Genomic DNA, 25123 nt, shown 5'->3' with positions numbered 1-25123 from the left:
AATCACACACAATGCTCAAATGAAAGGAAGTAAACTCTGACATCCTGTTTTTTTTCGGGAGGGCCGAAAAAAAACAGGAGCTTGATTTTGTAGCCTCAGAGGGAAATATATATAAATATAATATGAAGCCAAACTCGAAGTCAGAGTGACAATGAAATGGACAGAAAGAGCAGCAGAGAGCGGCTAACGTTCAGCAGCAGAAACTCTCTGAAGTTGGTTCAAAAGCCGTGATAATCTGACACCTCATGTCAAAAATGATGTGGTTTTTTTTCAACATAATGATAACCAGAATCTAGATTAAGCTCATGAATAGCTCACCCATCTGACTTCATCTCCATGCTTTCTGTAAGAGCTCTTACATAAACAATGAAGAATAGTAAAACGTCACTGCTGGTATTTGAGCTGCTCCCTTGGGCTGCCGGGACTTGGCTCTTTGTCATCTTTTCCAGTCATTATCTAACAAAACAAACTCCCATTTTGTGATTGTATCTTATTTATTTTTTTAAGTTTGTCGTGTTGCTGCGTGCATGTGACAGCTACCATGCATCTGAAACCCGTGGCAGCGTGTGTTCATGTGATGTAAGCGGTTCCTGTTTTTCCATGGATGAGGCCACTACCACTTATTCCTAAGTACTTGACAACTTTGCTTATTTTATCACGTAATTAATGACATACGGTTCTTGGATATAATTTCCTTAAGCTTGGTTGACCTTTTGCTTTATCAGAGAGATTACAAATGGACTTGTTTTCGCACCATCTTGGTACAGTGGGTGGGTAAGTCTCAGTCTACTCCCAAATGGTCAAGGTGTGTCAGGGCAGGAAAAAATAAGTGATGGGAGTTACAACACAAAGTGAGACTCCCATTAAATGGACTTAGGTTTGCACCCGCTGACTGCTTTGCGCTGGTCTCCACAGCCACCCACTTTACGTCAGGAAGGGAAGCCAGTGTATTTCCTCCTTTATCTAAAGGAAGTGCCAAAATAAGCATCAGCAGCGGAGCGCCCGAGCTCGGACACCTTTTCCACTGGCCACTCGGTTGGAGTCTGAGGAAGAAGTCAGAGGAGTTCACGGCGGCAGAAACAACATGACGACCATGAGGGTTCTCGTCCTCCTTCTGCTTGCATCTGTCCACGTCTTCACACCAGGTGGGGGAAACAATTGAAAGAGCTTTTGGTTTACATGCTGTTCTAGATATAATGGAATCAGAGCTGAGGGCCCTTTAAAGTCATCAGCTCTCGTTAGCCAAGATCAGTTTGTTTTAGCATTTTCAGTGCAGAAAAGAACTGAAAAATGGCCTCCTTATGTTAAACAAATTTATGTCAAAAAATATTTTCAAAATCAAGGTTGAGTCTTAAGCTGTTATGGCAAAAAATGTTTTTGTTGTCAGAAAATAAATGCATGTATTTGTGTGTGTGTGTTGTGCAGAATAGATCGCGTTGTAAGTTTTACTCACACATATTTTCTCATGCAATTTAGATGTGTTTTGGTATGTGCAAAGATAAAGATCACAGTGTTGTTCAAAAGACACTCAGGACTTTGAACGTTGCCTCAGAGACATCAGCTCAAACACAGTGCATTTCCGTTCATTCTTTCCCAGATAAGCTGTGTCTGTGTGTGCATGCCTTCAGTTGTCTTTTCTTTTTTTTTTGTTTATAAATGTGTGTTTTCTCTCATGAAAATCAGATTTTAAGCTCAAATCATATCGCCAGGAATGTAAATTGCCAAAGTGACAAATGTGTGCCTCCTTGTTGGAGGAAAGGAAAAAGAGGGAGGCTCCTGATTTGTTTGTTTTCCTTGCGCGGAGCCAAAAGAAGCTTTAACTGTTCTGCGCTGGGCAGATAGGTGATCTCACAGCAGATAGCCAGTGGGAACCAACCTGCCCCCTCTCTCACAGAGACAACAGATCATTGTCCCGAGACCGAAACGTCCCGACTGGCACCAAATCTACTTCCAGCGTTTAGCAGTAAACATCTGGAGGAAACACCCTCGCCCTCACATTGAGGTCTATATCAGAGTGAAAAGATTCAAGTCTATGCAGGCCTTGCAGAACCTCACAGCTTGAGTAGTTCATTACGAGCGCTGTGCGATGAAAAGAACTGGACAAAGCCATGTAAACACTACATATGTGCAATTTAAGACTTGACTTGCAGTTTACTTGCAGTTGAAAACATGCAACTTGACTTTGGACATCACTCGAGGCTTTGCTCAAGGGATGACACATGATGAGACCTGGGTTTGTCTTGTTCCCAACGACTTAAGGTTGGGTCGAACGATTCCGGAGAAAGATGGTTCATTGTTGCGTCTCATGTACAGGTCGATGGTACGATCTGGGAATAGGACTCAACAATAAGTTGTCTTTCTCTCGAATCGGTCACCCCACCTTTAAAGGACTTGAGATATTGATAAGAGACTTGCTCCAAAAGACTCGAGACTCGACCAGTGATTTGCTCTGGAACACTTGAGACTTTGTTTGGACTTGTCGTATGATTAAAGGGATTGAGATATGAGACTTGATCCAAAATACTTGAGGTTTGACTTGGACTCGCGTATAACTTATGGGACTTGCTCCGTGACTTGCTCTGAAATACTGAAGACTTGGTTTTGACTTGTCCAGAACAACTTAAAGGACTCAAGACTTACTTCGAATGACTTACAGGACTAGTGACTGACTTAAGACGTGCATCCAGATTTAAATTAGACTTGTATCTAATGACTGAAAGGACTCGAGACTTGCTCCAGAATACTTGAGGTTTAACTTGGACTAGTCTGGAATTAATTGCAGGACTGCTAGCATGATTTGTGACTTGCTCCCAAATACCTGGACTTGGTATCGACTTGGTATCGGAATTACTTAAAGGACTTGAGACTTGAGAATTGCTTCAAAATGCTTAAGACTTACTTGGACCTGGGTTTGTCTTTAATTAAAGTACTTGGGATCTGTGACGGACTTGTGATTTGCTTCAAAACTTGACTTGGACTTGTCTCAAATGACTTCAAGGAACTGAGACTTGACTTGAGACTTGCTCCAATATACTCAAGGTTTGATTTGGATTTATACCAGGACTTATGACTTGCTATGAGAAACTTAAGACTTGTCTGGAATGACTTAAAAAGGACTTGAGACTTGAGGATTGCTTTGAAATACTTAAGACTTGCTTGGGAATTACTTGATTTACTTGACTTGGACTTGACCCAAGATACTTGAGACAGGGGTTTGTCTTTAATTAAAGAACTTGAGATCTGTGACGGACTTTAATTTGCTTCAAGATCTTAGTTGGACGTCAAATTATTGACTTTAAGGACTTCAGACATGACTTGAGACTTGCTCCACATGCTGCCTTTCCTTACTGATGAGACGAGCCAGACAGAGCAGCATGTGGTCCGCAGTTCAGCCCTTCAGCGTCTGCTCTGGTGTGAAATATGTTTGATAGCATCATGGCTGACAGCAGTGAAGACAGGAAGCTTGGCTGCTCAGGTCAGGGGACAACAATAGTGTGTCTGGGACAGGATGCAGCTTCAAACTGCTGCAGCGCAGAGGATATCCACTTCAACACGCCACGGCCTCCAACGCTGTCTTGACTTGTCATCCCTAGTCTGACACTTGGGGCAAGGGCAGGCCTTTTTCTCACACACTGGGCTTTAAAGCCGTGCCAAACAGGAATGATGCAAAAATGCAACTCTGAACCAAAAATAGAGAGTCTGTCAGAGGAAATGGTTTACATAGACAAACTGATTCTGGTGTTTTCATGATGGAAGCGTTCTGAATTCCTGAAAAACACATCTGTAAGGTTTTATCAACCAAAAAACTGTGTCAAACTGCTGTGTTTCTGCTTTACAGTTTCATCGGATGAACAGGATGAATCAGTTATACCAGGTGACAAAACCAAACTACCAATGACATTGCTTACCAATGACTTATTTAATAAGCTTTTTCAGACACTGGTACAAAGATTTTGTTATCTTCTGACAGAACAAGCTGTTTCGCCCTGTTTCCCGCCTTTTTTCTCTGCTAAGCTAACCACCTTCTGCACCGCAGCCTTATATTTAACTGACAGATTGTGTATGAGAGTGGTGTCGCTCTTCTCTAAGTCTTCACCAGAAACCAAAGCAAGCTAACACGTCCTCATACCTCAATGACTGAATGGGTCAACTGCCATTGACTCCCAAAACGACAACAGCCTACTGAATGTTGGAGAGTACCAGCGACAGGTGTAGTGAACCTGTGTCGTACCGGACCTCCATCATCTCATGTTGTGAAAAAATTCTCGGTGTGTTTGTCTAATATCATCCACCCCAACCTCCTCCATATGCAGACTTCGACTCCCCCCTTTTGCTCCCGTCATGATTACTATGGCCTCTATAGGTCGGCACCTAAAAAGGAACCTAAATATGGGTCGTTATAAGCTGCTTGCACAGACGACTTACTGTATATGCCCCTTTATTTTATGGTAAGGACAGACTGAAATAACCGTATTTCCCAAAATGTTGGAGTATTCTTTTAAATGAATTTAAATACTGAAGTCAATGTCAATGAAAACAACTCAGTGGGAACTTTGGCGGGTCAAAGTGAGAAGTTAGAATTTACATTCCTGCATCTTTTCTTTCCTTCTTGAGCCTCCTCTGATACTATTAAACTGATAAAAGGTTGAACTCTGGTTTTATTTTTCTACAGATCTTATGCAAACACTTATATATATCAATGTTTTTTTTTTTGTCTAACAACAGCAGCGAACCAAACACAGTCAGCAAAACCAACAACAGCAAAACCAATGCAAGCCACAAATGAAACACTAGCAGCAACAACCAAAACACAATCCCCAACTTCAGCAAAAGCAGCAGACCCAACACCAGCCCCAAAGGACGTACAAGTGACAGCAGCAACTCCAAATAAAGCAACACCAACTGCACTGGCACCAGCAACAGCAAAAGCCGCTGTACTTCCAACTGCTCAGCTTTCCGCCGACAAAACTCTCGACACCGGTTAGTGTTAGAAAGTTGAGAGGATTAAGTTGCAATATATCTCGTTGAAATGTTCCTGAAAAAGATCCTTTCTTCCCCAGGAACACCTGAGCCTCCAGTCGGACCGACTGAGAAGACTAACAAAACGATGAATGTTCCATCTTCAGATGCTTCTGGTATAGACCATAAAAGTTTTTTTATTCATTTATTTATATATATATGTATATATATTTTTACCTATTTTAAGTTAGTTTGGTGATTGTTTGTATCCAATTTTGCAAAGTTGGCTTAATGGTGGCAGAATGAAGCACCACTGGGTTTATGTTTGTGAGATTAGTTAACCTAACGTCTGTTACTTAAGAATTACGCTTTACATCCTGTCTGGAAAAGAAAAAGAAAGTTGAAGTAATAAAAAATGTTGCACGCCAAACACAGGAAATAATGACCGAAATTACAAAAAAAAAAAAAAATGCTTGACATTTTTGTGCTAAAAACTTTTTCAGATTCGACAAACAGCTCCAGCACTCTGCAACCAAGATCTCCTAACCCAGGAGAGCAGGCTGAGACCTTACCTGGGGCCGAGACAACTAAGACTAATGAGACTCGAGGTAAGAACAGATTAAGTACATTACAGCTAAGAAAACCTAGTAAGTTACGAGTTTTACTGGCATGAAAGCAAGGTGTGGCCAAGCTGTATTTAAAGATGCAGCGTGGGGGATTTAGGGGGATGAAGCTATAGGCAGAAATGGAATAATATTCATTATTATGTTTTCATTAGCGTATAATGACTTGAAAATAAGAATCATTGCGTTTTCGTTACCTTGGAATGAGCCTTTTATACGCACAGAGGAAGCGCGTCCTTCTCCATGGCGGAGTCCGCCATTTTGCACTGCCATATTTCTTCAATAGCTCGGAATGGACAAACCAAACACCAGCTCTTTGAGTTTTTACGTTTTTAGCGGCCAGCGTAGGCGAGGGTGAGGTGATTGGTATGTTGAGGTTGCAATATGCATCCTCCCCGCTAGATGCCACTAAATCCTACACATGAACCTTTAAATTGGTATTTAAAATTGTTTTGGTTTTGGTTTTGTTTTTTTAGGACCAGATGAAAGCACTGAAAAACCAAACGAAGGCACAGTCACAAATACAGGTATGTACCAAATTAAATAACGTAAGTTCTTGTTTTTGCAATCGTCTCAAAATCATGTTAAGTGATTTCAAAAGTTGTTCATAAGAAGCTAAATTCAGTTTGATGTTTAGTTTTCACAGGTGCAGCTTCTCCTTCCCCAGGTACAGTACACACACTCCATTTGTCCTTGTCTTGTATGGAAGCACTTCTCTGTCTTTCTATTATATTATTTATATTATATTAATGCATTTACATTCATAAATCAAATGTAATGCTGGACTGTATGAATCTATTTAAGCAAGTAATTCATTCATTTCAAAATGATAGCACCACCTGCAGCGCCGCCCATGCAACCGAAGGACAATGCTAAAGGTGCTGGTAAGTATCCTTGCGGTGCAAATGAAGCCGTGAATGAAGAATGAATGCAATCATAAATCATGTTTAACCAAACTGTTCAGTAGTGCAGGAAGCTAATCATAAAACTGTTGTTTTCAAAGGTCCTCAGACTGGCACTAATGAGAAAGAACCCGCCAAATCAGGTAATACAGCTACTGAACTAGCCGCCAGTCACACCCCGCAAACCATGTCACACAAATGTCATAAACTTTATTTAGAGGTGCAATAAAAAATGTAAAAATGGGCCATCTATTGAATTCATACTTCATGCAAATATGCTTATTTTTACACGATGTTTGCACATGAGCTAACTACTCACTAGCTTGCTAGCATCGCCGCGATAAGTGGTGGAGGCGATCCTCGCTTCCATTGGGTCCTCTAGTCTGAAGCCACGCTCTGTGAGCGCCGCTTTGAGCTAAAGGCTAACATCACCATGCTAACAGCCTCACACTGACAATGCCATCATGCTTTTTTTTAAAAAATTTACCAGGCTCACCATCTTAGTTTAGCGTGTTAGCATGCTAATATTTTCTCGTGGGCTCTAAACACAACAGCTGAGGCTCATGGGGATGACATCAGTTTTGTATGTATTGGTCATAGTAAAATGAACAACCTTTTCACCATATGATGGCGCTAGATGAGGAAGTGTGTGAAAAAAATCATCTGTAGTCGTTGAGGTCTTTCAGTTTGGACGAAGCAGCTGATGGACATGCTATCCCTTTAGCTTTGCTGCTACTGTTGCTACAAATCTAACCTTATCATATCCTACATGAAAACAGTTACAACAACATCATAACTACTTATCATCCCTCTGTATTTAATCAGAATCTGTAAAATAAATAAATAAATAAATAATCTGAAATATAGCCATTGCTCTACATTTCATCTTTTAAAGACAGGTCAGGCTAACAAAACACACTGTTGGAACGGTTATTCAAGGTTAGTTTTGAGGCGTTGCGGATGCTACATCACTGGTCTGCCATTGGGTTGGAGATTAATCTGTCCGAAACATGTCAGACTATGTGGATGACTGTTTCCTCCCATGTTCCCTTCAGACAAAAAGCTGTGGTGGATTCTGTTGCCTGTCGGCCTGGTTGCAGCTGCTGCTGCCATTGTCCTCAAATTCAAATTCAAGAAGATCCATGACCACACAGGTATGTATACAAATAGATTGCCCCATGTAAAAGAAGGCCTATATTTATGTTTTTTGTTTGTTTTTCTACATTTACACATTATTCCTGCGTCATTTCAAGGTACAATATGTAAGAATTGGCTGTCTATCAAATTCATGCTCAAAAGATAGCATATTTTAAGAGTGTGCACTAACAGCTGCTAGCTGTAGCATGTAGCCTGTTACTTACTTAGCTCATTTAGCAATGCATATTGCGAGCTTGGAACACCAGGGCACCTGGCGCCACAGTACTTAGATGTCTTTGACATAATATCAGAACTGATGTGTTTGAAACTAAAATTCTTACATATCACATCTTTAAATTTGAAGATATGTATTTTTTATAGTCTTTTTGATAAAAACATTATTTGTGTGTATTAATGTCTTTTTTTTTTCGATCTTCCATACGACAGAAACCATCGACACTGGAACTGAGAAGTAAGTCTGAACCTTATAGTTATGGACCGTGTTAAATCAGTGTGTGAACAACTTAGGACTTCATCCCTTCGTCTCTCTACTCTCACAGCGCATCTTTCCAGAGCAGGCCCGAAAGCAGCAAAGACGGTGTCATGCTCCTCGGAGTGAAGTCATCAGGCGGAGAAGAAAATGGTGAGCTGCCTGCCTTCTATTTCCTGCGAGATTTCCTCTCAAGCTCCTTCTGTTTGTGCATTCTTCCATCACTTGGTCAAGCTGTTTCTCCAGACACGGACTTGCAATTATTCCAGGGAAGTTACAAGCTTTTAATATCTCATTGTACTGTATGGGCTTTTGGGGCTTTGCTGGGCAACAGAAGGTGTTTCCTGTGATTTTGCACCCCCGCCCTCGAACAAGCAGCAGGGCTTGAAAGATAGGGACTTCCTAACATAAACACAGATTATTTTGGACAGGAGCTATTGTGCAGCCAGTAAATGTCAATGCGGCCCAGACGTGGCAGGCGTGTGCACGTTTATTGGTGAGGTGAATGCATGTGCACATCCACATGTGTCATTTGTGTTTTGTACACAGACTCTATATCCCCTGACCCCACCCATGAAAAACAAAAAAACAACAACCAAAAAACAAAGAAATCTGGGCACTATGTCCTGCCTTCCTTCCCTAATACAATCAGGTCTAGATGACTTGGCTGTGAGCTTCAGGGCGAAACAGGGAGTCATGCTTTAGGAATTTCGCTGAGGAAGAACGTGTTTATGTTGTTGCAGAATACTGAATTTCTTTGGATTGTAGCTTTATAAATTCCTCTCTGACTGCAAAACGTGTTACACCCAACTCCGACCTTGTAATTAATTCCTAATATCAAAACAGCTACGTTTAAAAAACCTAAGAAAAAACAAAATTAAGAGCATTATGTGTGATAATCTTGTCCTGGTGGATAATCACTTTGTATCACACAGATGTGCTTTTATCTCAGTGTGGTTTCATCTGTTGTTGTTATGTGTGTTTCAGCGGCTGCGAGATAAAGAGAAGGGCAGCAACATCAAGATCGGCCAGCGGATGAGTCACATCTGTCGCCCACGCACTGATGGTCTGGAGGAACTGTTTAGCTGATTTTTATTTCATTTCTGTGGATTTCGTGAGACATTTTGTGAGGCAGAGCGGTGGTTTTGAATGTATGATTCTGTATGCTGAAGGCAGTCGAACGACTGAAGGATGTAAATCGTTAGAAGATAAAAACTTATTTTGAGTATATTGTTGACTAAGACAAACCTAAATGCAGCTGCATAGCTAATTTCGTTCTGCACGTTGGACCACAAAACATGTTCTCTGTACAGTGCACTGACCTCAGATCTATCACATTATTTGATGTAATAAATCACTATTCATTCCATAGTTTATATGATTATCCTTTGGTTATGAACTTTATTATAATGTCACCAAAAAATGGCATTAGAACTGTTTTTTTTAAATGTATTTCAGTGCTGTCTTTAAAAGGAGGAAGTTAAAGCAACATTATGCAAAGATTGGTATAAGTACAGCTAGTCGTGTGCATTTAGGTTGGATGACTTATGATCAAAAACTAGCAGGTTTGCTAATTTTGCTAAGTGCAGCAAGTGCACCAACACAAAACATTAGCTCCCGTGCAAGCACTAACAATCCCTTGGTGCTGGGCAGAGTCCGCTAGCTGCATGGCTAACTGAGCTAACTAGCTAATAACAGTGTCAGTCACTGGCATTTAGCGGTCACGTTAGCAACGAGTAAAGCTGTCTGTCCAGCTCAGAGAGTTGGGAATGTCAGACACACCGTTCTCACTGTCACTATTACAATTATTATCTTCATATAAAATATTTACATAATGTTGCTTTAAATCTTTCACCAGGCTCCTCCACCTGAAACGTTTGCGTGCACATCTGTCAGCAATGTTGTGTGTGCATGTTGCTAAACTCCAAGTGATACAGTGGATTCACATTAATGGTGTTTTTTTTATTCAGTAACTATACATTCAAGCACAAAGACTATGTAAAGCAGATGCAGATAACTGTATTTAAAGACACTGGAACTGCTTTATGGCTGGAATTTTTTTGTTGTTCACCTCAATTTCCTCAATAAATCACTAGAAAATAATCTTGTTGTGCAACTTCAGTTCATCAATCAAATTTGATTTTGAAATAGTTATTTTTTTATTTTTATTTTTTGTAAGTTTGGTTTAACATCACACATGTTGAATGACTTGAAATAATTCTCTGACTTTGAAAGCTCCAGAAAGATAAGATGTATTTAATATGGAAGCCAAGTTCCGCAAGTTAGAAACAACATTTATGAAAACTTTTTATCTCCTAATTTTGACTTTTATCTCATTATTATTCATTTACAAATTTCGTCCTTGTATCTCATTATCATAACTTTGTATCTCATCTCAAAATTTCAACTTTTATGTCTTTATCTCGAAATGTCACATCGCATAATTATGTCTTTATCTCGAAATGTCACATCGCATAATTGTGTCTTTATCTCGAAATGTCATATCGCATAATTATGTCTTCATCTCGAAATGTCACATTGCATAATTATGTCTTTATCTCGAAATGTCACATCGCATAATTATGTCTTTATCTCGAAATGTCACATCGCATAATTATGTCTTTATCTCGAAATTATGAAATACATATTTTGATGTAGATGAAGACATAAAAGTTGAAATTTTGAGATAAAGACATAATTATGAGATGCAAAGTTATGATAATGAGATGCAAGGACGAAATTTGTAAATGAATAACAATGAGATAAAAGTCAAAATTACGAGATAGAAAGTTTTCATAAATTTTGTTTCTAACTTGTGGAGATTGGCTTCCATACTAAATACATCTTATAGATGTTTGAAATAAACTATCACTAAGTTATTAGATTAGATAACTATTGACTTTCTGGAGCAAAGCTTTCAAACTCAGAGAATTATTTCAAGTCATTCAACATGTGTGATGTTAAACCAAACTTACAAAAAACAAAAATAAAAAAATGTCTTTATCTCAAAATTTCATTTATCTCATAATTATGACCTTTATCTCATAATTTTTACTTTTATCTCATAATTATGAGTTCTTAGCTTATTATTTATTTAATTATAGTATCCCATTAGCATAACTTTGTTTATGTCTTTATCTCATAATTTCAACTTTTTATCACATAATTATGTTTTTATCTCAAAATTATGACTTTTGTTTCATAATTTTTTACTTATTATCTAATGATTTTTACTTGTATCTCATAATTATTCATTTTACCTCCAAATTTTGTCCTTGTATCTTATTATCATAACTGTATCTCATTATCATAACTTTGTATCTCATAATTATGTCTTTATCTCATAATTTTACTTTTATCTCCTAATTTCGACTTTTTATCTCATAATTATGACTTCTTATCCCCTAATCGTGACTTACCATGGAATTTGTTTCTCAATCAAATTTTGATCTTTTTTTTTAACTGGCAGAAATGGACTTCCATAATTTACTCAATCATATTAGCTGCAAAATGATATTTACAGTAAATGACACTGGACTTAAACAATCATCAGTAGTCTTACCATGTTTTTCTTGTACTGGTTGTAACTGAGGTGTAATGTACAGCATGTAAACTGTATCACCAGCAGCAGTTCCAGTTCAGTGATTCACCACTAGAGGGAGCACACAGTCCAGACACAGAAAGCACACCGTGGTTTCTCCCCCTCAGTTCATAAGCTGGTGTTTATTGATGACAGAGGAGTGAGATTTAGAAAACCAGTGTCAAAGTCGCACTCAGCCAGTCTCCTGCTTGATCCTAACAACACAGCATCCATACAGTGCGAGACACATTCACTTACAACCACTGTCCCCAGATCTTTACATAGTGATTTTATTTATGGAACTAATTAAATTTCACAGTATAAAATCAAATGACTTTGGCCATTTTGTAGCGCTGACCTCCATTTTGAATCGATTCACACGCTGGGTTTTGAAGGCTCTATCTCTTGCAGCCTTTGTAAGCTGAGACTGGGTAGCGGCTTTGACTGTGGGCACATTTCCCCTCAAAGAGACAGTGAGCAGATTGGCAGAGGGCCCATCACACACCACAATAATGCAATACCAGCTGGGGCTCGGGCTGAGTTACATTCAGTATGTCATGCCAGCTTACTTCAGCTTCACTCTACAACTCACAGTGTTTAGTCTCCCTCTTTAGGCCAGATGTCTGCTCATCTCTCACACCGAGAATCAATATGAATTGTTAGAAATTAACTTAGTATTGTATGGGTGCTGTATTGACTTCACAATGGGTCAGTTTTAACCATTTTTTTTGTGTTTTTGCAGTTCATTTCAACACAATGCCTTTTGTTGTTGTTACAAAATGAATCCTCGCTGAATTTTGCATCTGTGAGGCAGCCGTCTCATTGATTGCAAGCTACTGCGCGCTTCAGAGACCTAACGGAGGTCATTTCCACATATTAAATCTCTAAATCTGTAATGTTGGCAACACGGCAGTAAAAAGTTACCATTTTAGCACGATGAAAATTGCCCCCGTAGGAGAAGATAACTTGGCTTAGTTAAAGATTTCATCAGAAAGAGGATCTTGAATTCCTGTGCGGCACAATAATGAGCACAACAGATGTAGCTACTGCGCATTTCCTGTTTGTTTGTTTTTTAATCTACAATGCCCAATTAGACAAGAAGATTAGAGGTGTGGTACTTTAAACACAGAGAAAATGTCTCTGACTGCAGCTGTTGTGTTCGTCATATACAGTCCAGTAGCCTCGGTGGGCTTTGGTCTATTCTGCCACCTCATGTTGCTCATCTGTGCCCCAAATTACACAGATTTCTCATTTACCAGGCAGAGGAAGCATTCAGATTGTTCATCTTTTAAAAGTTGTGCATTTCAAAATGTCGCTAAAGCAAAATGATTAACATCAGAGTATACTTAAAGGTGCAATATGTGATCATTTTTTAGTTGAGAACGTTCAAAATTTAACTTAAAAGTAGCATAAAATGGAAACACAAGTACAGCTGAGTAAATGCACTCAGCTTTATTCCACCACTGGCTGCATGTGACATTAAAGTCAGCTGTCAGGAGGAGTTTTCTTTATGTTTGCAGGGACATTTATGTGCAATCAAGTTATGCTCCTTCTCAGAAGTTGCATTAAATTATAGCTATAACTGTTAGGGGATTTTATTATAACAAACAAACAAAAAAAAGCCATGTAACACACTACATATTACAGTTAATTGCAAGAGTGTAAATGGTGAGTATTTTGTCTGCTGCCTCTCAGGAATACAGAATATTATAATCCATTTTTCCGCCTCTGTACTTTAGAGAACCTACTTTTTAAATTAGGACATGTCAGCTGTGTGCAAGACTAGTGAAGCTGTGATACACACGAGGAATACTCCTGCACATGCAACTTGTTATCACCAGAGGAGATAGAGAAATGCAACTCATCAAAAAGGCTGCTGTTGTTAAATTTCATAGGGGAGGGAGGCAACATGAAGCGCATGTCACTGAGCGGAGCCAGTCAGGCCGGCATACCGGGGGTCTTGACGGGGGGATAACAGAATGTTGATCTGCACTGCGATGGATTAGTAACCTGACACGCAACACGTTTTATCTTTTGCTTCATTCAGGGGAACAGGCGTTGGCACGTGGAGCAAATTCACAAGCAGATTTTTGGTTGTCTCGACTTACCAACAGGGAGTGAAGGTCAGAGGCAGAGGGGCTTCACGTTACCCTGGTCTCTGCCCTTTAACTTATTGTCATTGCAAAAGAGGAAGATTCATTTAACTTTTATTAACAATGGAAACCAAACTGACATCTTTTTATCAAGCCAGTGTGACGGGACAGCTACAGACGGATGAGGCTGCACATTAAAAAAAACACAAAAAGTTAAAGGGGCACTATGTAGTTATATCAGAGTAAAATAAATAATCCCCAGAACACTGTTTGAAGCCAGAAAGGTGGCAGGGTCCGCCACATATAAACAAAAGTAAAACAGTCGTCCTTTAAGGTCAGTTTGTTTATTCAGTTTATTCAATCATGAAAACAAAAAGTTTGATTGTTTAAACATTAAAAAAAAGTCAATGAAGATTTTTCTCTTCTGATTAAATTTCTCTCAAGATCAAAGGTTTCTATTCTTATTATTAAAATATTCAATCTGATACTATTTACAACTTACCCTGAATGCACAGACCTCATTGTAAATGCTTAACGAGTGTATTCCTGGTTGCTTGTTAAGTTTTTATGTTGGTTTTTACAGTGTAAAATGTGGGCTACTGGGTCTGACTGATGGCTCACTCAGCAACACAGTGACCTTGTATATCCAACATAAATTTAGGTCAGAGCCTCATTAAAACCGCTGTCGTAATCACAGCTGATACTCTGCATTTTTAGACTGTGGTCCTGAAGGTGCTCTGTGTAGTTTCTGGGGAAGAAATCAGAAAAGACTGTTTCTTTTTATGCCTAAACAAACTAAATAATCCAACTCTTCATTTTCATGACTGAATAAACAAACTGATCTTAAAGGACGACACAGTTTCACACTGTTTTACTTTGTTTATATGTGGCGGACCCTGCCACCTTTCCAGCTTCAAACAGTGTTTGAGAGCTTGTTTATTCAGTTAAGGAAAAAAAAAAAATTTCTGAGTTTGTAATATTACCTCAATAATATTATAAATATGAAAATTCTGAGTTTGCTTTTCTTCTCCAAAACTACACAGTGCCCCTTTAACTCCTGGTTTAGTAGCCTCTTGTTTTCTGCAGCTGACACATAATCCAATAGCCAATATTCTCATTATCAGTTCTAAGCATTCAGGTCAAATCAAACATCAAACAGCCTAAATGCAAAATTTTATCCCCTGCTGCTAATGTCAAAGTCTTTTTGCACACAACTTAAACAAAAGCATTGCTCAGCAAGCACTTTGCACTAGTATATGCCTGTATCCACAAAGGCAGTAACACTAGCTAAAGCATGTGACTTGTTTCTGAGGCATATCTAGTTCTCCCCATGTGACTGGAGGAAAGCTGTCTCTCTCTCTCTGTCTCTCTCTCTCTCTCTCTCTGTCTCTCTCTCTCTCTCTCTCGTCCATTGGACTCCATTACCCTTTAACCAGCAGAGCTGCTGGCGGGTAAGCGGGTCAGATCCAGTTACTGCATGGGAGAAAATTTCTGTTGAGACAGTGTATGATGAGGGATAAACTGCTGATAAGCCAAACAACTGTGCCCAGTGTTTTATCTGCCAAATGTACACACACTCATACACATACTAATACAGTAAGGTGAGACGTTTTGGCTCAGTAAAGGTCCTCCTTCCTTACGGACCGGACCACGGGATAAGCCACAGATATCTGCCTTGATTAGTTTTAGAGAATCTGGAAGAGTGTTTTGCTTATTTTGCACATAATTTCATGTCAGAGGTGGAAGCCACTCATTTATTCGCTGTGGGTATTTTCTCATATGGCGACCACTAATAATGCTTCATTTTGCAGCAGACCCCTGGACCCTTTTGGATCGGCCTGTTAGGATTCCACAGCAAAGCCCTTGAGACCGAGCCAAGCAACCCCACATTCATACTTCTGCCTCTTATTTCAAGGCCAGCACCATGTTTGAACGTGTCAACTCCTGCGCTGGAAGAAATATACAGAAGCGCACTGTGAAAATATTCTGTTACAAGTAAAATTCAGTTAAAGGTGCAATATGTAAGAATGTTTAAGAATGTCCACCTGTTGAATTTGTGCTTCCAACAATAGGAGCAGCATATCACGAGAGTAACTGCTAACTGTATTATGTTAATGCTTCCATGAATTTAGCTACTGTTAGCTCAATTGGCTGTGCAGCCAGCCCGACTACCAGAGATTTCTACTGGAGTTTGCATGCTAACTAGCTAGAGGTGTAAACACCAACACTCCCCTGGTGCTCCGAGCTCCCAGTCTGAACCACTAGCTGGCAGCAGCAGTTAGCGGGTAGCGGTGACATGCTGCCCCCTATTTATTTTGAGTTTGAATTTGTCAGCTGCCCGATTCTTACATTGCACCTTGAAAAATTGGAATAAATAAAATATTGCATGAGATGAGCTGTTCAATCAAAGGTATAGGTGGGCTATAAGATATAAATGTCATTTGAATTGCTATAGAAGGTTGTGTATCTGCTACAATACCTGGTTGTAAAAAACAAAACAACACACCATCATCATTTTAACAAAGAAAGAAAGAAAAACTATTATTTCCTTGGCATTTGACAGCAGCCTTGTCAAAGATGTAGTAGTTGTTGAATGTTATATAATCACTATTTTAGCTTAGCATACATTATTTAAGTAGTCGAGTGTTCAAAGACGTGAACATCTGCATTTTGCGTTAATAGAGACGATTAAAATGTTTCGTTGGCCATCATCAACCCACAAAATGCCCAAATCTGAGGGTTAAATAACAAGCATTTAGGCTGATGTGATCCCTTTGGTCATTCTGTATTTAATTTAAAGCAACATTCTGTAGAAATGTTTGTGATTTGGCGCCCCCGACAGTTTTTGAGTGCAACACCACCATCCTAAACACAAATCCCAGGTCTGTAACAGTTTGTCAGATGCAATGTAGGTAACATGTATGTAACACCGTGATCCTACCCTCTCACATAGTGCAGAAACAAGTGATGGGGACAGACACACCATTCACCCTATTACAAGACACTGTACCAACAACATGATTTTGAAGCTATTTTAAGGAGAAAAGTGACATTATGCCTTTTTAAAAAACAAAAAAAGTTGTCTGTGTTTCCCATTGATGTTGTTAATATTATAAAATATATAAAAAGACTCTGCCCGTCAGGTGGATGAACACCTGTGTGCAAATAAAAAGCAGGGTTGAGGTGGCCTGCTGGCTGCGTAGCAACACAAATATCCCCCCTGGCAATTATTGGTCAATTTTTTAATTCAGACTCTATTTCACAGCCAATCAGGGAAAAGCTGCGTTGGGCAGTCGAGAGGCGCGCTCTGATTGGTCGAACCCTCGAGTCAGCCGGGTAGTGGGAGTGTATAAATAATCCTCAGAAGTTTGTGGCTGCTGCAGTGTGTTTGTGTGTCTGTGTGTGTGTCGGTGTGGGGGAAGAAGCGGCGTGTGACTTTATTTATGAGAGGCCGTTGAAGCCGAAGTATTTTGCACTTAATAATATTTAAGGTGAGTCGTTTTATTTACGCGGTGAACGGTTGTTAGCTAGATTTGAAGAGCTAAAGTGGTACAGCCAGGTAAACTTCTGTTATGTGTGTGTGTTGGGGGGTGGGGGGGCTGTCTTGCTAATTGCTAGCTAACATTTTGACAGTTTAAAGCGTTTACATGCTCAGGTAACCGTAATGTAGACACCTGAATGAGGAGCCACCTGTCTCTTATTGAGCTAAAAACAATTTTCTTCTTCTTCTTCTTCTTCGTCTCCCTCCTCCTCTTCTTCTTCTGACGTCGTTTTTCAGGCAGCCTTGCTATAACCACAGGAAAACAGCCCACTCCTGCACAAATCAAGACTGTCACCATGGTTGCCACAAGCACATTAAAGACCAAAAGCAGCGAGTGCATCTCAGAATTGGTCGACCGAAGATATGACCAGGCTTGCATTGAGAAGGGTAAGCGTACACTGGCTTTTTCTGTGTCTTTTGTATAGATAAGCTGCTAGTTGCTGGATACTTCCAGTTGTGTGCTTGTTTATCCCTGTGTGGTGCATGGCTGCAGCAGTGGAGGGGAGGGGGGGGAGAGAGGGAGAGGGAAGTCAACAGAGGATGAAGTCATCCCTTTAGCCTGGTCTACACAACAGCAGCCTGCCTGTAATGGCAAATCTCGCGTGTTTTTATTCTGTTCTAGGCTTAATTATTGTTTTTGCAAATCCTAAATTGTGATTAGTTTGATTGCTATGTTAAGGTTTTGGACATTTTGACAATCTATCGGATGTTTATCCTTCTTTTTCTTATGTGAGAGCGTTCACATGCTGCAACCAACGGATGCAAAAGCTGATTTGTGGGTCAAAGCTAGAGAAAAACCCTAATGTGTTTGGTGCATGTTTGCATCTTGGAAAAAAAACATTTCTTGTCCTGCAGTTTAGAAAAAAGAAAAGCTGGATCTGGTCCTTAATGTTGAACTTTTGTTTCCACAGAACTGGATTTCTGGGATCACTGCTTGGCCGAGCCTCAGAGGAATGCAGATGTCACTGAGGACAGAACCTGTCAACAGCTGGCCAAGATGTTCGAAAACTGCCTGTCACGAGCCAAGAAGACGACGCTGCACTGCTCCTCTGTGCTGGTACCAGAGAAGCTAACGCGGAGAATCGCTCGTGAAGTCCTGCGCCTGGCATCCGGCGAGCCCTGTGGCCTGCGTGGCTGCGTCCTCTATGTCCACCTGGAGCTGGAGAAGGGCTGCAAGCGGCTGGAGTGCATCGTGTACGATGCCACCGTGGTGCCCACCTTTGAGCTGACTCTAGTGTTCAAGCAGGATGGCACCGCCTGGCCCAGCCTACGGGACTTCCTTTTTATGGGGACCTGCTTTGCCCCGACTTTCAGGCACGTACTCAAACTGAGTCCTGGTTTCCGGCTCGTCAAGAAAAAACTGTACTCCTCCGCGGCTGGTACTGTGATAGAGGAGTGCTGAACTATGGGAGGATTAGAGTGGGATATCGGGTTTCCTGTGGGTAAACGCACTTCTGCCCAAATGTAAATGACACTCCAGTGGTGTCATATTTTCTACAGTGTTTTTGTACAATACGGTTTGTCAGTTCGACTATTAGTAGCCAGTCGGTTCAGTTTGGAACTTGGGATGTGAAGTTAAAAGCTTGTGCATAAATGAGCCTGACAGGCCTGGGTTTGGCTTCAGTGTTTCTAAAAGTTATTTTCTTCTTTTAATCAGCAAAATTGTAATATTCTGGGTGTTTTTTTTCTTTTCTAATCAGAGCATTTGTTGCTCAAACACAATTAGAAATTGTACATTTTGCAGATGAATGTAAAACCAATGTTTGAGAGGGACATACCCTGGGTACACTTTGTTAAAGACACTAGCCACTTTGTTGATGCATCTGTGCGTTTCCAGATACATTGAATGTGTTCAGCAGCAGTAAACACACTTAGGCTTGAATAGGAGACTGAGTTTTAGTCTTTGGGGGCCATATGTAGCTAGTTGTGTAATGCTGTATTTAGGGCTGTGGATGTTTTTTTATGACTGAATGTCCTGTGACGATGCTGCTGTCTCGGTGTGGGGCTTCTCACAAATAGGGGCAATGTAGATGCCTTAAATGTCATTGAAATGTACTTTTTTCACTTGGATCACAGCTATGTGTACGTTTAGTGTAAGTGTTTTACTGCATTTTTATTTTTATATCCCCTCCCCCAAGACACGCCTTTTCAATTCAGAGCCTTAATAGATTAAAAAGGATGGTTCGCCCAAACGTAACGGCTTATTCATTTTTATGTAGTTTGTTAAACGGGATGTGCAAAGAAAAGTACTGGAGCTCCAGCTGGTAATTTGTTATTTTTGGTGAATTTCCTACAGTTTCTTTTTTTTTTCTTTTTTTTTTTTTAAAATGATATTTGAAACAAACTTCCTGTTGAAGGAAACTAGGTTTTGTCTGTTGGACAATAAAAAATTTAAACCTTATTTTGACATTTGAGTCTGTGCAGTTTTTTTCAGAGCGAGTAGAATCATTTGTTCAGCACTCGCAGAACATGACCGTGCATATTCTGGAGCCATGACCAGGCACGCTAAGCCTGGAGTGGGCGGCAGCAGCAGTGAGACAATGCAGGCCTTTTAAACAGAGCAGGCACAAAAAGAGCATTACAAGAATGTGATGCATTTATTATGCGTGGTCGTGGCTTTTATGAGACAAGAATTTTTAGCCTGACATCACGTAATCACTGTACAGCAACTCATGTTGCTTATAGAAATGAACAAACTTTGGTAATCAGTGATTCAATTACTGCTGTTGGCACTATTATCTGATTCTGAGTCCTTACTCAGTATTTTAATGTTTACAATATTAACAAGGTAATAATATAAACTCAGAAATATTTAATTTTTCCATAAGTGAATAAACAAGCTGTTCTCTGAGGAAAATAAGGTCCCCAGGACGCTAGAAAGGTGGCAGGGTCCGCCACATATAAACAAAGTAAATCATCAGTTTGTTTATTCAGTCATGAAAACGACGAGTTTAGTTTGTTTAGGCATAAAAAAAAAACAGCCAGTGGAGGTCTTTCTCTTCTGATTTAAGTCTTTTCCCCAAAACTACACAGTGCACCTTTGATATTTTACGGGCCCAATCTGCTCCTTTAGGTCTCTGAAGAAACATTATCGCACATAAGTAGCACAGTTTGTGCACCTGCACTGCTCTAGCAGTTTATACCAGCACATCAGCTGCTTGTGTTGAGTTTGTGTGACATTTCTCTCACTGTCTTTAATGGAGGCGTCTCCATAGTGATTTTGCGAGCCTCTGTTGGCGAGCTATACAAATGAGATTCAGATTAACTAGATTGTGACACTTGTGTGGGACATTTGCAGTAATCACATCTGTGCTCCTGACCTTTTTTTCTCCACTTTGGCCTCTTATCTTTGTAAATGCATGGTTTGAGGCTAAATAAAGTAAGCTATTGCCCTAATGGTGTGCCACTTTATGTTGATTGCGTTAAAGTTTGACCAATTACACAGTCACCTCATTCACATAGACGAGTGAACAGGGTGACATGGGTACAGTAGGTTAATGAGAGAGGCACATGATCGTCATTGTGAAGGGACAAAGCACCAGTGATCATTTACTCGGTGTCACCCGCCTCATCCCTTTCCCCTGCTGTGCTAATGTGGGTCAGCAATACAAGTTTGCTTTGTAAAGCCCATAAACTTGTAAAACACTGAACATCTGTCTGTGGAGATTCACCGGTATACTAGTATACTATACTGATAACCATATCTCAAGTGTCATGGTCTCATAGAGATCTTAATGTGGTCATAATTTTTTATATAGCCTCTTTTGAAGGGCAACATGTAAGGATTTTATTTGGAAACATTATAAAATCAACTAAAATTAACAGAGATATTTACCGAAGTTAGCATGCTAACCAAGTAGTTCCTGTGCTAGTGGTGTGCTGGTCCCCGAGCTCCAAGTCCGAACCACTTGTTGCACAGCTAACTGAGCTAACTAGCAAAGGGCAGCTACAGTTAGCAGCAGTTAGTGGTTACTTTGGTGATATAACTGTAGCAAGACTGTTTACACTTGAAGGAAGAGTTCAGGAAAAACTTTAATTCACTTTGTTGCCAAGCATAGGCAAAGAAGACATATGAAGTTGAAGCTAGCAGACTGGTAGCTTGGCTTAGTGTAAAGACTAGACACAGAGGAAAAGCTAGGTGGCGTACAGAAGTGCCCAGTGGCTTTTAGGGAGTGATGTAGGCTAACAAACTATTTCTACACTGGGAAAGGGACTTCCAGAAAGTCACTAGCCAAACTCTTTCATAAGAAATAGTCCTGCACATAACATTTTAAAAAGATATCCCTTGTTAATTAGTGAGCTTAAGAGGTGCTGGTAGGTGTTTTTTTTTTTTAACCTTTGGACAGAACAAGGCTAGCTATTTCTCCCTGTTTTCGGTTTATGCTAAGCTAAGCTAACTGGCTATACTGTTTTGAATAACGCAGAGACATATCAGAGAGAGTGGTATCAATCTTTTCATCTAAGTGACTGCAAACTGCTGCTAACTGTAACTGCCATTAGCTATTTAGCTCAGTTAGCCGTGCAGCTAGCGGTCCAGGCTGAGAGCTTGTTGCACCAGGCAAGTGTTGGTGTTTACCCTGCTGGCACAGTAGCTCGGACCTGGATGGGTTGGGGCTAGCTGGTTAGCATGCTAGCTTTGGTCACCACAATGCACAGACGTCGTAACATCAGAACTGTTTTTCACATTCTCTTGATAATTTGATGAGAAGATGAGAAGACATGGTAAACATGCTGCAGTCCTATGACTAAAGAAAGGCAGAGGCAGCAAATGCTCCTGCCGAGGGACACCCCCAACATAATCAATCTAGCCTCTAGCCTCATGGAAAAATACTGAAGGCCTTTTCACGCTGCTGCAACCAAAAGAATCTGAGCTGCACTGTATGGGCTTGGCAGCTCGTTCACTGAAGCTCATGAATCCTCTGGTGGTACTTGAGATTCTCAGTGTCAACATGATTCATCTCAACCCGCACAGGTTTCAGTGGCAGTACCATGTTGTGAAATGGGTCCTTCCCCTGTCACAGCTGCAGAGTCAATCACACTGATCAGACTGATCGCACATGCAAACTGCCTACACTGCAAATACTGTAGTTTTGACAGCCTTACAGATGTTTACCACCTTTGAGTCCGCTCTCCATCCCCACTGGGTGTCCTAGTCACAGGATAGGCCTGTTTGTTCCTGGCTCTGAGCTGGGCTTGACTCCATGTTTCCTCCTGACCTACCTCTTTCTTGGAAGATGGAAATCTGATGGACATGGATATGGGTGCATGTAAGTCACACTGGGACTGAAGGGCTGTTTTGTGATCCACATATGTTTATCTGTCCCCTGACTGTTTGTAAACATAATTTCCTTTGCTTTGCATTTCCTATTTTCTTTTTGTTCTTTTACAAGATATTCCCAGGCAATCATATCAGACTTGGCTGTATATAAAAATAGATAGAGAATTAACTCCTTGTTTACTCATTCACATTTGGCACCTATTCTATTGCTATGTGTGTGAAACTATAACACCAGAAAATTTTTTAAAAAAGGCTGAAAATGCCAGTCTGCAGTGATCCCGAGCCACTGTGACAAACCAAAACACACTGACTTCCAAAGAGCAGAGAATAAAGACTCCATCCAGAGAAAGTTGGAACGGCCTGGTTGGTAAACATGAGCTTGCTGCTTGCTCTTTACTGACGTTATATCACATGGTTTCAGGGTATTGAAATTCAAATCTTTTTTCGCCTCTCGCTGCCATTGGAGATTACACGTGCAGTGGTGGTGAGTTGAATTTTAAATCTACTTTGCATTGCCAAGTAGCACTTAAACACCTCAGTGTTTAGCACTGATGTGACAATCTGACAGGGGTTATTAAAACACAGGCTGAGGGACAGAGACCCGGAAACACAAGCTTACTGTAAGATATTGTTGAATTTAATCTAAAACTACAAGAAACCTTTAACTGGTTATAAAGCAATTTAATAATAATAATCACAAAAGCATACAGGACCATCAGTGAGAAGCTAAGTTATTATGGTTACTCTTAAAGGTGCAATATGTAAGAATTTTAGTTGATAACATTGAAAATCAAACTAAAATTCTCAACAGTATGTGAAGAAATAACACTTATCACTTTATGACGTCTATGTATTGTGTTGCAGGGATGTATACTCAAGTTAGCATGCTAACCAGCTAGCCCGGGCCCACCACTTAACTGTTGCTAGTGGTGTAAATACGAACACTCCACTGGTGCGCCGAGCTCCTAGTTCAGCTCGCTACTCGCATAGCTAACTAGTTAACAACAGCTCTGACAAGCAGCATTATTTAGCAGTTTTGCTGGTGATCCTCCACGTTTTGTTTTTTAGTTTCAATTTTACAGGTGGCCAATTCATATATATTGCACCTTTCATGCCTGTCTGACTGGAGAAGTCATAAGATTAAAACTGTTTTTAGGATGAATTGAGGAGACTCACAGCCAGAGGACAGAAGCTGCTTGCTTCCTAATCAAATGCACTCGCTATCAGGATATTTCGACACAAGGCTGTGGTGCTCGTACTGCTTTTGTCCACAGGGGCCGCCAGAATCAACAAAAAGTAAGTACCTTGTAGCTGCTTTAAGTTCAGGCATATGCATACTTTGTAGTCGTGTTAAAATGGAAATGTTTACATATAAGCAGGGCCAAAGATATGAATTGCTTTCATTGAATACAATCCAGTGCAAGAACAAGGAAACCAGCTAATGTCCACTGTGTTGAATCAACACCTTGACTGTTGATCAACTTGATATTTGAAAGCCTGACCACCCATCATCAAATTTGTGAGCACATGATTCAAAACTAAATGCTGCATGTGTTCATACCTCGCGGTACTGAGCGTAACTCTGTGTGAAGAACTGGCAGTCCCCTCCGGAGAACTTGGTGTCTTATTTAATCATTTATTTTAGTGGCACAGATATGTTATGAGTTCCTGTATTGGTTTTACATACGATGTTGCGCAAGAGACATTGAGTAACCAAGCGTCCACTGGATGACGTTCTGAAATAAACCATTACGACTGTCGTTAAAGGAAACTAAATATCCCAGACAGACACATGATGCACATGTTTGACGGCAGTGTCTTCCTTAAAAACATATGGATATTTTGAGATGTTGCTATGCTATTTGCAGCAGCGTGGATGGAATGTTATTTAAGTGTCACTACACTGTTTATCTGGCCAGTGTGTGACCTTTTGTAGGACACTGCTGCCTCTGGACTCCTCCATAACTAATGCACTGCTGGCTTCAAACATGGATCTAACAAGTGGGCGTTGTCTCACTTTTGACCTTTTATGGGCAGCTGCTAGAAGTAGGTTGTTGCCTGGGTGTAACCCCTTTCATGATAGTGGTCTCCTCGCATTAATAAACCGCTTCAGTGGGATTGATTGGAAGTCTGTGCCACATGATGACTTTGGTGCATGAAATTCTTCATAATATGCACTGATGAATAAAGCAAGAAGCATTCCATGAATTCAGTGCCATTTTCTGTTAACAGAGGTCCATTGTATGTACTGTATTGAGTCATTAATTTTTAAATGGAGCATCTTTTCTGGCTCATATAGGCCTCATTGAGACTGTACAACTCTGCACAGGCACAGAAAATTTATTGTAGAAAGATTTAAGTGTATGTGCAAAGAAAAAATCTTCAGGAAGACATAAAATAAGCAGCCAGTTCGACCCTCGGGAATGATTAAAAGCACATCTCTTCTTGCTGATGATTTCTTTTGAAATTTTGCCTGGGTTGCACAGAAACTCAAAGTTAAACAGGAAATGCTTCAGGATC

General features: G+C 40.2%; 2 protein-coding genes across 2 annotated transcripts; both read left to right on the top strand.

The window, feature by feature from the left end:
* Positions 1 to 894: 894 nt before the first annotated feature.
* Positions 895 to 10214, top strand: LOC141003455 (uncharacterized). The gene is made up of 13 exons (XM_073474798.1): positions 895 to 1145; positions 3839 to 3874; positions 4726 to 4980; positions 5061 to 5135; positions 5463 to 5567; positions 6059 to 6109; positions 6220 to 6249; positions 6416 to 6466; positions 6586 to 6627; positions 7540 to 7638; positions 8069 to 8093; positions 8182 to 8264; positions 9099 to 10214. The coding sequence occupies exons 1-13, from the start codon at positions 1085 to 1087 to the stop codon at positions 9110 to 9112; spliced, it is 927 nt and encodes a 308-aa protein (XP_073330899.1). The 5' UTR covers positions 895 to 1084; the 3' UTR covers positions 9113 to 10214.
* Positions 10215 to 17163: 6949 nt separating this feature from the next.
* LOC141003814 (DNA damage-inducible transcript 4-like protein) lies at positions 17164 to 19726 on the top strand. The gene is made up of 3 exons (XM_073475279.1): positions 17164 to 17275; positions 17563 to 17712; positions 18237 to 19726. Exons 2-3 carry the CDS (start codon positions 17622 to 17624, stop codon positions 18725 to 18727), a joined length of 582 nt encoding a protein of 193 aa, XP_073331380.1. The 5' UTR covers positions 17164 to 17275; positions 17563 to 17621; the 3' UTR covers positions 18728 to 19726.
* Positions 19727 to 25123: the final 5397 nt, after the last annotated feature.

This window comes from Pagrus major, chromosome 10 (genome assembly GCF_040436345.1).
Source record: "Pagrus major chromosome 10, Pma_NU_1.0".
NCBI lineage: Eukaryota > Metazoa > Chordata > Actinopteri > Spariformes > Sparidae > Pagrus > Pagrus major.
This window is presented reverse-complemented; position numbering and strand designations above follow the sequence as displayed.